The 12,727-nt window shown below is 37.2% G+C and overlaps 1 protein-coding gene across 11 annotated transcripts in view; it reads left to right on the top strand.

Moving 5' to 3' along the window:
• The window catches only part of LOC139940129 (uncharacterized), a 57,577-nt gene that overhangs the window by 41,563 nt on the left and 3,287 nt on the right, over positions 1–12,727 (top strand). For 9 of the 11 annotated variants that reach the window (XM_071936375.1, XM_071936378.1, XM_071936380.1 and 6 more), the window contains 4 exons: positions 3,429–3,503; positions 5,283–5,494; positions 6,874–7,046; positions 7,952–10,064. In XM_071936375.1, the coding sequence (XP_071792476.1) occupies positions 3,429–3,503; positions 5,283–5,494; positions 6,874–7,046; positions 7,952–8,364 (873 nt within the window). In that variant the 3' untranslated portion in view covers positions 8,365–10,064. Of the gene's footprint in view, positions 1–3,428; positions 3,504–5,282; positions 5,495–6,873; positions 7,047–7,951; positions 10,065–12,727 lie in introns of those variants that run through there. The other 2 variants (XM_071936374.1, XM_071936381.1) reach the window with 2 other exon arrangements.

The raw sequence follows: 12,727 nt of genomic DNA, 5'->3' as shown, positions 1-12,727 counted from the left end.
ACCAGCTAGGTCTGTGTAAAACCAACCGTTACAGTGTACATAGATCACAAAGCTGCGCATTAATAATTTAAGTCAACATTAGAGGCTAAACGCTAGGAAAAGAGGAATGTCGTTGTAGTGTTACTTCAGTAAATCATTTATTTTGCCAAAGTGACAATCTGGAAGATGAATTACCAATCAGGCTCGTCGTGAAGGAGAGCTCTTAAATAATTTCTACCAAACAGAGTAAAAGAACGCTGTACATTTGCAACCTTTTCCTCAATGTGTGTTCTGAGTCGTGTTTCAGCAGCCACCAGGCTATTGCAGAAAGGAAGTTGAACATTAATTTGAATTGCAGTGCCAACAAAAAGCCTGAGGGAGTATTTTTTAACAATCGCACTGGGGTTTATTTCTTCCCCCTTCTGACACCGTGTTACGAAGAACAGGTGCGCACAAGCAGCGATACCCTCATTTCTTCCGCTGGCTACACTAAACTTTTCCTCAGACTTGAATGCCCTGCAACTGATAAGTTCACAACCGGCACAGATTAATCAAGAAAGTAGAAACGCCTTACGGTTGATGGGGGTTATCTTTAAAGCCACTGTATTGACCGTTCCCGGCCCTCCTCTAGGTGTAAAGAAGACCAATTATTGGATTCTAAGATTCTGATTGATTCAGACTGAACTAGCTCTCTCTGCCTGGATCGGCATACTGTGGCCATTTTAGTATGTTGGATACTTCAGATAGAAAGCGATACATTCTATAAATAGTGTGGTAATATAGAGGTCTCTGAGGGCTTGCGGAAAACAAGATGGAAGGTTTTAATCTTGTGAAATTAGACATGCAGTGTGTATGTTTGATGTACCATGTAGTGTGATATTGGCTTTTAAATCTATATCTGCCTGACTATAGGATTTTCTGTAGAACACAGAAACACTGTCAGTGACTAACTACGGTAAAACCCGTAGATCAACAACATTTTAGTGTCTTTCATGGCCACTTTGAAGAGAATTGTGTACTCTCTCCAATGGTATAAAGTTTCTTAGGGATATATGTTTATTTGCAAGGCAGTAAACGTTTATTTTTTATTGTAATGTAGCAATAAAAATGAGTTTTTTAGGTACATGTACTGTGACTAGATACCTATATAAAATAGCAAAACTAACATCTATTAATACCTAATATAGGCACTTTAATTCTCAAAAGGAAGCAATTTGGGTTCAAACTGTCACCCATCATTTCAAAAATTAATCACATTTTATTTCTTGAAAAAAGCAATTTGTGGTTGAACAAAGAAAAATTTACTAGAGCAGGATTTGAACCCACGACCTCTGGATTAACATTCCGGCGCTCTACCAACTTAGCCATCTAGCCCTAATACTGGCATACCCCCTCGTGTGTTGTTCATCACCCGTAGCAACAGCCGCAGCTGTAGCCGCAAATTGAGACACTGCCATTGGATAATTCCAACATGAGCCATTCTTCGGCTCTGTCCTCGGCATTCATGTCGTCTAACACTAATTAAATCATTGCCACTTTGCCTCCCATCTATGCTTGATGTTTGTCCTTCAGTTTATTCAAATGCTGACACCACTAGCTAAAAGCGTAATGTTATTCACTTCGGTGAGCCCCCTCTGACATTTAAGGTGTGATTGTACCGTTGGCTTTGACAGAGTAAATTCGCTCCAATGCATGCACAAGAGCCATATTTGATATTAATAATAATTATAATTGATGTGTGTTAGCACTGTATACTCAGTACCGAGCTCTGTGGAAAAAAAAAATCACAGGCGTACCATTCTAGTGGGAATCAAACCCATGACCTTTGTAATTCTGGAGCAGTGTCTCTCCAGTTAGACCATCGAGATTGCTCGGTAGCTAGAGGCAGTAGGATGCAAATTTCCATCTTTTAAATAATTGTAATGTTAGGCTAACTTATTTACGTCAAAGTTCGCCTAAGAGATGCTCAAGAAACGTAGATACAATTTAAAAGCTAAGGCTAAATACAATTTATCTAAGTAATTAAACCTCCTTTTTATTTTTTACAAAGAACCAATTTAAACGGCATTAATTTAATCCCTAAAATATTCAACTTAAGGAGGGAAAAGGCCAAGTAGTCTGATCCCCTGTTTGTATGATACGATTCAGTATTCATTTTTGTTGTCAAACACGGGGAACATGACAAATGGAGGAATATTCTTTGGATTATATGGATTAATTAAGAATTCATTATTTATGGCCTTAAAATTTGGAATTGTAAAATTGGACAGAAAGACTACTCCCTGTGCATTTATAAATATTAATACCCTAATTCATATTCCTTATCATTTTTAGTAGCCCCCCCCCCCCCGACACAATCCCATGTGAATGCGTTCACACAAGAAGTACATGTAACTGGAATGTATTGATCTCCCTTGCAAGTGCGCAAAAACCCGCAATAAACTAAACCTGCCTACAACTTTGCTTCAAATTACAATCCATTAATTAACTGCAAGTCATGTTCCTATTTAAACGCTAAAGTGTGTGGTTTTTGTGCGCTTCTCATGTTGAAGCAAATTAGCAATGCTTATCAGAAACAAGGTTCCCTAGAATTTGTGATTAAAGGTGCGAGGATTGCACAGTCCATTAAAGTAGCTTTTTATTAATTTGAACAAACTAACAAATGATTGTGTGTAGCAGGTCACTCTAAACTAAATCACACTAAATTACTACAGCCAACCCCTTAACATTACAGTGGTGGAAGTTCAATAAAAATACACTTTGCTTAAATTTCTTGGATTAAAACTGAATGAAGAGGTTAAAGCAGATTCTGAAAATGATGGACTGGCTTTTTAGCAATCCAAAATGTGCTTACACATGTATAACTCGCTGCAGAAAAAGTGTGAATTGCTTGTTTTTAACACCAAGCATAGGTTTGTTTGTGGTAGCACCGTGATAATACGAATAACACGTTGTCTTGACTCTTTTGTTTTTTTGTTCGACCAATTGACCAACCAACCACCCAACTAACCAACCAAGCTACTAACCAACCAAGCTACTAACCAACCAAGCTACTAACCAACCAAGCTACTAACCAACCAAGCTACTAACCAATCAACAAACCAACCAAACAATCAACCAACCCAACCAACCAACCAACCAACCAAAGAAACAACCAACCAACCAATCAACAATCTAACCAACCCCCCAAAAAACCAAAACAACAAACCAATCCACCAAACCAACCAACAAACCAACCAACAAACCAACCAACAAACCAACAAACCAAGTTATATTTATCAAGTCGCATCTTTGGTGAACAGATATTTCATAGCAGACTGTAATTAATCCCTATTGTAATGTTCATTTTTTGATCTTGTTAATCCACTTATCCTTACCATTCCCTTAATCCCATTCCGTCAAATCCCTAATCCGTTTCTCTTCCTTCATCTCGTCCTGGTGTTGTATAGCCCGATCCTATACCGCCCTCTGTTGCTCAGACGGATATTACGGTGGACTCGGAGATCATGTCTGTTTACACTGAGGTACAGTCTCATTTTGTGATGAATTCACATTGTTTACGTACTGATACAAGAAATTTATATGTATTTTGGGGTGTAAACATTTTGTCTAGTGGATTTGTGCCTTTGATGATACAAGCATGAAATTAGCACACAGTTACATATAGAGTATGTCACAAGACAAAGATTTGAATTTGAAGTTTTGAAACCACAAAAAAAAAGTTTGAACCAATGGCAGCCATTTAGAACATGGTAAATTGTTTGTTCTATTGTAAGTTTTTTTCATAGGACAAATCTGTGATGGCCCTGTAAAGTAAAAATAACTACATGTACTATAGCGCATTTCACAAACATTCTCAATGCGCTTTACATAAGTGCCTTGGTCATTGGGCCGATAACAATCCTTGGCATGCAACATAGTGCTCCAAAGGCTTGTTCATACACTATCAACATCTTCCCTCACAGGTACCCATTGATAGGCTGCCCCTGGGTGAAGAGAATCAATAACAGTAAAGCATTTTGCTCAAGCACAAAAGTGTCATGACCGGGATTCGAACCAACATCCCAATGACTAAAACCACCAGAACTTAAATTCAATTCTCTAAACCCCTCCGACATGACATAGGAGATTCTCATGAGATAATTCCATACTAGTATCATGAAGGCACAATCCTACCACCTATATCCATGTGCCAACATATATGTCGCACCCATTTGCACCCATGTCAATTTAAGATGGTATTGATTCTGTTTACGTCACCAATATATTTGACTATTAGTTCGACCAGTATGAATTTGCATGAGAAGGTAAGTGGGTGTTTATGTATGTACGATAAAAACAGATCACCTTGGAAAATAGAAGGTTGAACAGCTGAGACTTATTGTTTATCATCACATCAGCGTGACAAGATCACCAAATTGAATTTATAAAAGCGTCACTTGTCCTCAATTGTCTTTGAATGCTTAGTGCATGACGTCAATGTCTAGTCCAATGCATTATTTGTTTTTGTTTTTTTTTACTGAGGGGGTCGGTTCCCAAGAAATTGATAACTTTTCTTGATTTTGGTTATTATGATATTGATGTTTTCCATGAATGTATTACTTTTTTATTTTACAGAAATTTCAACTGTGCTTGAGTTTGTATATCTTTCTCCCTAATTCTGTTTCTTTACCTTTCCTAGTGTTTTGTTAATATTTTCAGACTGTAAAAAAACATAAATTTTAATTAAAAACAGCATGGTTTTACAAGTTTATTAGCTAGTTCTGTATTTCCTGTTCTTTTTTTTATCTCTACGTTTTGTTTCTTCCTCTGAATTGACTTATTTATGCTTTTACATTGTGGGTGTTAAAAATGCATGATGTGTGATTTATTGAAAATTTTATGAACATTTATTATCTTTGATTGTTTTGAATGTTCACCTTTGATCATAAAACAACCTAGTTTACATATTTAATATTCATTTTGGTTTTACCCTTACACTGATGTGTTTAAGTACTGTATACTTTCTTGAGTTCTGCATCCCACCAGAGTAACATGCCTCTGATTTTTTCACAGAACTCATGAAAGTACTGTATAAACAGTGCTTACACACATTGGTGAAAATCAAAATTCATATTCTTTATCCGGATGCCAATTCAACATCTATCACATCTGTAATGTATTCTGAATGATAAAGAGGTTGAAAAACTCGGTGTTTATGATGTAGGATGCCACTTTGTGTTGAACGCATGTGAAACATCTCAAGATGACAAGATTGCTAAAATTCTGGTCATAACACTTTCCACTCACCCAATGGTACTTAGGATTCCTCAAGTCAAGGTCCAAGTAGCGTCTCACGATCCCAGGCAAAGGCCGCAAAGCGCGCTGCCGAGGCCGAGAAACGCAAACAGGCCGTGGAGAGGAAACGGAAAGAGAGGGAAGACGCCAAGAGGAAGCAGCAAGAGGAGCTGGAGAGGCAGGAGAAGATGAAGAGAGACTGGGAAGAGGAGAAACGAAGGAAAGAAGAGGGTGTGAGGTAAGTAAGACTTGGTCTGTGGGGAGGTAAATTGGGACAAAAGTGTCCTCAAAGGCACTGGACACTAATTGGTAATTACTCAAAATAATTGTTAGCAAAAAAATGACTTAGTAATGAGCAATGGAGAGCTGTTGATAAGATAAAACATTGTGAGAAACAACTCCCTCTGAATTAATCTAGTTTTTGAGAAAGGGGTAATTTCTCACTCGAATAATACAAGACTTGGGCCAGAAGCCTTTTATTATTTATCTGAAAGCACACAAAGTAATGCAACAAGGGTGTTTTCCTTTCATTATTCTCTTGCAAATTGGATGGCCAATTGAACCCCAATTTTCTCTGATTTGTTACAATTACCAGACATGTTCAGTACCTTTAAAGAAAGTAAAGTTTAAAAGTCTATTGGGAGTTGAGAAGATGGTATTAATATATATTTGGTTTGCAGTAACACCATGTGTGTATCTACTTGCCAGGTAGAGTTTGTTCTTAGAGAACTGTCTTGCTTATAACTCTACTACCGCGGAGTAGATTGTTCTGGTGTTCGGGAGACTTCTCAGTTCTGAAAAGAACTGTCCTGCTTATTATCTATTACCTAGGTGGATGGTATAGAAATAGCTGGGACTACTACTTTAGCTTATTGGATCGTAATTAACTGCACTACCGTCAGTTCTTGGGTTGGTCTCAACATTTCGACTAGCTTGCTCTGGCAAGTAGATACACACATGGTGTTACCGCAAACCAAATATATATTGATACCTCACCATGCAATGCCTCAAATCCTATATAAGATTGTATTAGCTGTTGCAAACTGCGTACCAACCAAAGGCCCTATGATGTTAGTGCACAAGAAATATTAGTGGCCTGATGTTTCCACCCTAGCAGAGTTTCTAGAAGGCTACTTGACAACCCTCCAAACATAAACCTATTGTATTTTGAAAATTCCTTATTAAAGTACCCTACATTTAGCTTCTAAATACCCTCTAAGTAGTTGGTGGTTTGAAGTTTCGACCATAATAAAGTCTTTCTCGAAGGCTAAATGACAACACTACAAACATAAACCTATTCATAGTTGTATGACTATTCATAGTTGTAGACTACCGGGCAACCTCGGTACTCTAGTTGGTAAGACACTGCTCTAGAATTGCAAGGGACGTGGGTTCGAATATCGTTTCACAGGACTCGGGGGGAAAGTACTGAGAATACAGTGCTAACACACATCGGTGTATGGGTAAAAATCAAAATTAATATTCTTTATCCCCGATGCAAATTTAACATCTCTTTACATAGTTGTATGGTTAAAATTCCTGATAAAAGTCCCAAAGCTTATTCACGCTTTTTGAGTAAATTTGTGTCTGTCCACTCCCAACAACTCAATCAAACAGAATGAAGAGAGAACAGGAAATCTTGGAGAGGCAGAAACGAGAGCAGGAAGCTGAGGAGAGGAAGAGACAACAAGCCCTCAACGCAGAGAGAGAGAAGAAGAGAATGGAAGAGTATAAGAGAAAGATGGAGGAGGTTGCAAGGCACAAAAGAGAAGAGGACGAACGAAGGAAAGGTAAGGAACTGTTTTTGGGGGAAAAACTTAGAATGTTGAAGTTCTTTGTTTGTCATTTAAGGCAAAATATACCTTTGGTTTTCTGTCCGATTTTGTGTGAAAACTTCAAAATGTGGAAGTTCCTTATTGTCTATAATAGATGTTAAATTTGCATCGGGGATAAAGACACTGGACACTATTGGTAATTGTCAAAGACTGGACTCCACAGTTAGTGTATCTCAACATATGCATAATATAATAAACCTGTGAAAATTTTAGCTCAATCGGTCGTCAGAGTTGTGAGATATTAATGAAAGAAAAAAACACCCTTGTCAAATTCTAAATCTGAGGTCTCGAAATCAAATTCTTTGAAAATTACTTCTTTCTCATAAACTACTTCACTTCAGAGGGAGCTGTTTCTCACAATGTTTTATACTATCAACTTCTCCCCATTACTCGTAATCATAAAAGGTTTTTTATTTTGAGTAATTACCAATAGTGTCCACTGCCTTTAAAACAAATTAGGTATACCTTTGGTTTTGCATTTGGAAGTTTTAATCCTGTATAACTGTAGATGAATGCAGGAAGAATAATCCCTAATAGGAATACACAATCTGAGAAGCATTACACGGTACGCTTCTCAGATTCAAATGTTGGGTCATCTTTCAACATAACTAACGCTGCTGTAGGCTTTTAACCAAAGGTTTTATTACTATTAATTTTAAGAGTGATTACTAATTGTATACCTCACTGAACATCACAACACTTTTTGTCATCAAGCATTTACTTTATTTTTTTTTTACAAAGTTATTTAGAAACTGGCTCTGTAGGTAAAATATTTGTAATATCTTCAACTACTTTTTCTCATTCTGAAGATTACGTTTGTTGTGGAACTTTAATAATATATGTTTTTGTGTTCTTCACAGAGGAGAACTTGAGGAAGCAAAAGGAAGAAGACGAAAAACGAAAAGCCGAAGAGGCCATGTTGTCTGCCATGGCTGAAGAAGAACGTCTTGAGTACGAGCGCAAGAAACGAGAGGAGGAGCTCATCAAGATGCGTCTCGAAGAGGAGGAACGCCTCAAACGGGAAATCCTGGCAAGGCTGGCCCAGGAAGAAGCGGAGAGGTTTGCTCTTGAGCTCGCAAGGAGACAAAAGGAGATGGAGGCCAGGCTGATGTTCAACAAGACGTTGCATTCTGAGAATAATATTCTGTCCCATTCTCAAGAGATGACCCCGGCCTTCACTTGGTCATACTTTGAGCTCCTTGAGTACCTTGGAATCGCCCTACCAGAACATTTAAAGCAGCAGTATAAATCTGATGCTGCTTCAGGCTTATGATGAAACAAGGTAAAACAAACCCCTAGGAGATTATCCTTTATATAATTGAAGATCCTTGCTTTAAGCTCAAGTGACTTGATGGATCGTACGTGATGAGATAACATCTGCAAAGATGATTTATTTTCATTAGATTTAAGACAAGATTTGGTGGTTTATTTTTCATAATGAAAGAAGGGTTTAATGGCTATAGCCTAGCAGACTGTTACTATTTACTCTTTGAAGAATCAGCACTTTAATTGTATTTGCAAAGGGGTAATATGACCAGAGTTTGCACAGTGTGCTCTCAAGTCCATTTCTGTCAGCATCAAGTAGATGATGCTTCTCCGCTAGAAATAACTAAGTAGTTTTTACATGCACACAGTCTGACGACTGTGTATTTTCTTTCGGAACATGATATTATTTTATCAGTCTGTAGCCGTGTTTGTCACGTACTCTGTGTGCAACTGCAACAATGAATACAATTCTAAACATGGGATGTGTCTATTGTCCTTTCTCTGCCTTGGTTCGGCAACATTACCTTGCATGTTGGGAATACAAGATGGCCGCTCCATGGTGGATATCCTTATAATATGATGAAAATATGAGAGGTGTTTGAGGCTTGACTTGAAAAAAAATACACAAAATCATCTCTGAAGAACTTGCTCAAATTTTCCGCATGATAAAATTCTACCTTGGGTGGTCATAATATCTTATTGTGCATTGACGTGCTTCTAAGACCTCTTAAAAGGATGCGTTATTTGTTTGGATTCACAATGCATTAAATATTGACTAAAATTAATGGACTGCTATTTTGAGATTTGAACTTTTCATCTGGAATTGTAAAGAATGGAATTTGTCATGACCATTATTTAATACTTGTGTACAATCGGGATGGGTGGTATTTCAATCATTGAAATGAGTCTTCACTTCTGTCTTCAAGGTTATTCGTAAAGGTCATTGCCCTAAAATATTAATAATTATTGCCGACAAATTTACCATGATGAAAACAATTTTGAAAAAAGCTATGAGATATTCCCCTGGATGGTTACTAAAAAAGAAATGAAAAAAGATTTAAAATCTGGTCGGTTCGATATTTAACTATGCATGAACATACATTTTGAGATATTTTTACCCCAAATTGTTTAAGATCCTCCAAGTTTGCAGCTTTGGTTCTGTTTCTTGTGACTTTAAACAGGGATGAGATATTTTAGACTGCTTGTCTGAATTCAGACTTTTTAAGTCGGTCTAGTGAAGAAAATCAACAGTACCTTGTAACAGAAATCCTGCTTTTTGATCTACTTCTTTAGCGATGTGGTATACTGTTCCTGAAAGCTCTGTGAAATCTTAAAGGGACACGTTGCCTTGGATCGGACGAGTTGGTCTATAAAAAGCGTTTGTAACCATTTTATTTCTTCTTCAAATGGTTGGAAAGATGTTTTAATTACAATGATCCACACAAATTTTCCTCGAAATGGCGTGGTTTTCCTTTTACTTTGCGAACTAACACAGTAGGTCATTTATGGGAGTCAAAAATTTGACTCCCATAAATGGCCGACCATTGTAGTCGAAGAGGTAAAAGGTAAACCGTGCAATTTCGAGGCATGTTTGTGTGGATCATTGTATTCTACTTTTACAACATCTGTCTAACCATCTGCATTTTATAACAAATGGTTACAAAGGCTTTTCAAAGACCAACTCGAGCGATCCAAGGCAACGTGTTCCTTTAACCTCGGGTTTGTCATCATTTTAACATAAAGCTTGGATCCTAGTTTTGTAGCTTTTTTGACAGTAATGACTCTCAGCCATATTTAAAGGTCATGTCTAATTATGCTTTTCAAGAATATACACAAAAAAACAAGAAATCTAACATTCTGCCCCAAAAACATTGAAATCGAGTTTTGGCAAAAGGTGTTTGTTCTTGACCAGAAACTAAATGTTTAATCAGGTGGTGAAAGGTCAAAGATTTATATGCGGCTTATTTTCATGGAGTGAAGCCCTTTCATTACAGTTTTAAATTCACCTGTTTTAATATATGGAGTGATTTGTATTGATAAGAGTCCGTTTTAATTGAACGGTTATAAAAGCATCCCGTGGGAATTTAGAAATGCTTAGGAAGATCTTCCACCGTGGTTAGTCAATCCGTGTTGTGAATACTAAATATTGAAAGGTACTTTGCAAAGGGTGTGGGGTCATAAGCGATTTTGAGGTACGGTGGACACTATACTATGACACTGTTGGGTTTGGGTAAGTAATGTGTCTGTAAACACCGTATTGAATAACCCTTTTTTGCTATGAAAGTCGCCATCTTGTAGGTCAAACCCGATGCGCGTCCAAACGCAGACATCAATGAAGCACGCAACACGCAGCATTCCCGGTTTGATTTCTACGGCACATGCACGCACACACCCACGCACACGCGCATAGACGCCATGAAATTTGTGCTAATGCGTAGTTGTGACAAATTGTATTTTGCAATCGCTCATAGATTACAGGTTTTAAAACTCTGGGGCCACTTTTATAGAGCTGCTTAAGCAAAATATTTGCTTAAGCACGAAAATGGCTCGCTTATTTTACACATGTTACTGGCAAAAATTTCATGACATATACATTCCTTGTGACTGGTATTTAGCCGTTGTTTACTAAGCATAACAATTGAGCGGAGTCTTGGCCGGTAATCTGATTTTACTAAGCAAGGATTTTTTCGTTTAAGCAAAGGTTTGTGCTTAAGCAGCTCTATAAAATTGGGCCCTGGTTAAAAATCAAATCCCTAAACCTGAATTTTTTAAAATTATGTAGTCAAAAATCGGTTTGGGTTGAGGGATAACGGGACTTTATAGTTCGATTAAAATGCGTCACCGTGCGTCACAACATACAATTCAAAATATTATACTCGCAGAAATGTGAGTTATACCTGGTTATAAATGGGTGGAATCAACTTTCATGGTGAAATTACCATCACAGATTTGTTTTGCTTTGGCAACAATTCAACCATGTTTAAGTTTAAACTTTGACATGTGGCCTTATTGTATCGTGCTTGATAATGATGTCTATAAATCAGCATTTACATTGGCTTTATACCTTAAACACCAATTATTGAGATAGTTTTCCTTTAACACATTATAAATGACTTTCACTCTTTCAAAAGCCAACATGGATATACAAAATTTAACTTAAAGTTGAATTTTGTATAGTTTGCAGGTTGGCTGTTTTTTTATTTAGCACCTTTTCTTGTATGTAGATTTATGCAGAAAATGAAAGGTGTAATATAAATGGTTATTATTATTTACACTTTGGAAGGAAACTAATATGGTAATGGCTCTTTTTCCAATAGGGACTGTAGTTATGCAGTGATGACCACTAAATATTGAATGAGTTTACATTCATAGATTGTGTTTACCTTCTCTTTTTGTTTCCAGGGGTGGATTTCACAAAGAGTTAGGACTAGTCTTATCTCGAGTTAGGACGAGTTACTAGTCCTAACTTAGGACTAGCTGTACGTTTTTGATATCCCTTAGGACTAGTCCTAAGTTAGGACTAGTCCTAACTCTTTGTGAAATCGACCCCAGGACACAAAGATAAGCGTGTCTAGCGGGGAGCTTAAAACTGTTGGAATTACTGTTTCGATCATCTATACATTTTGTGGAATGGACATTTTGTGGGGGTTGTAATTGCTTATCTTTTACCTCAAAACAAATATGCACAATTATAACACTGACTCAATACCCAATCGTGTTTTTTTTCTTTTTCGGTGGGTCTTTTTGTAGGACCCCATCGGTCAGCGGACTAAAAGCTCTGGATCAGATTTGAACCAGATTTGAACCAGATTTGAACCAGATTTGAACTAGATTTGACCGGATTTGATAACAATTTCCAGCGCCAGGTGTGTCTTTATAATGATTTGACACCCATTTGACCCTCTGCAATACATCTTTAATGTAACCAACCAATATTATATAGAAAGGTTTGCGGTAACGCCATGTAATGACTATCTCTAATGAGTTAGGGTGGTTTTGAAAAGAACCGTTGGTTTCAAATCACCGTTTCGATCAGTATGCTCTGAGCGTCTTTCTATATCGTATTTCCACCATGCAAAGTTTCAAATCCTACTCAACCAATATTAGTTTAAAATATGATTTGTTGCTGAGATATTAACAGTTTTATTTGTCAATAGCACTTGAATGAATTGATGAGTGTGTGAAGAGCATCATCAGACGGTAATATCTCTGCGTATGTGTACAATGGATGTGCTCGCATCAGTTCACTTTTAATTTATATATTTGCACATTATGACGTTTCAATTTCTAGATGTCTTCCTTGAAAGTGACAATCATTTTGATAAATCCCTTTCTAAGTGGCAGGAAATATTCAACATTGTTGGATAATT

The sequence above is a fragment of the Asterias amurensis genome, chromosome 7, assembly GCF_032118995.1.
Source record: "Asterias amurensis chromosome 7, ASM3211899v1".
NCBI lineage: Eukaryota > Metazoa > Echinodermata > Asteroidea > Forcipulatida > Asteriidae > Asterias > Asterias amurensis.
This window is presented reverse-complemented; position numbering and strand designations above follow the sequence as displayed.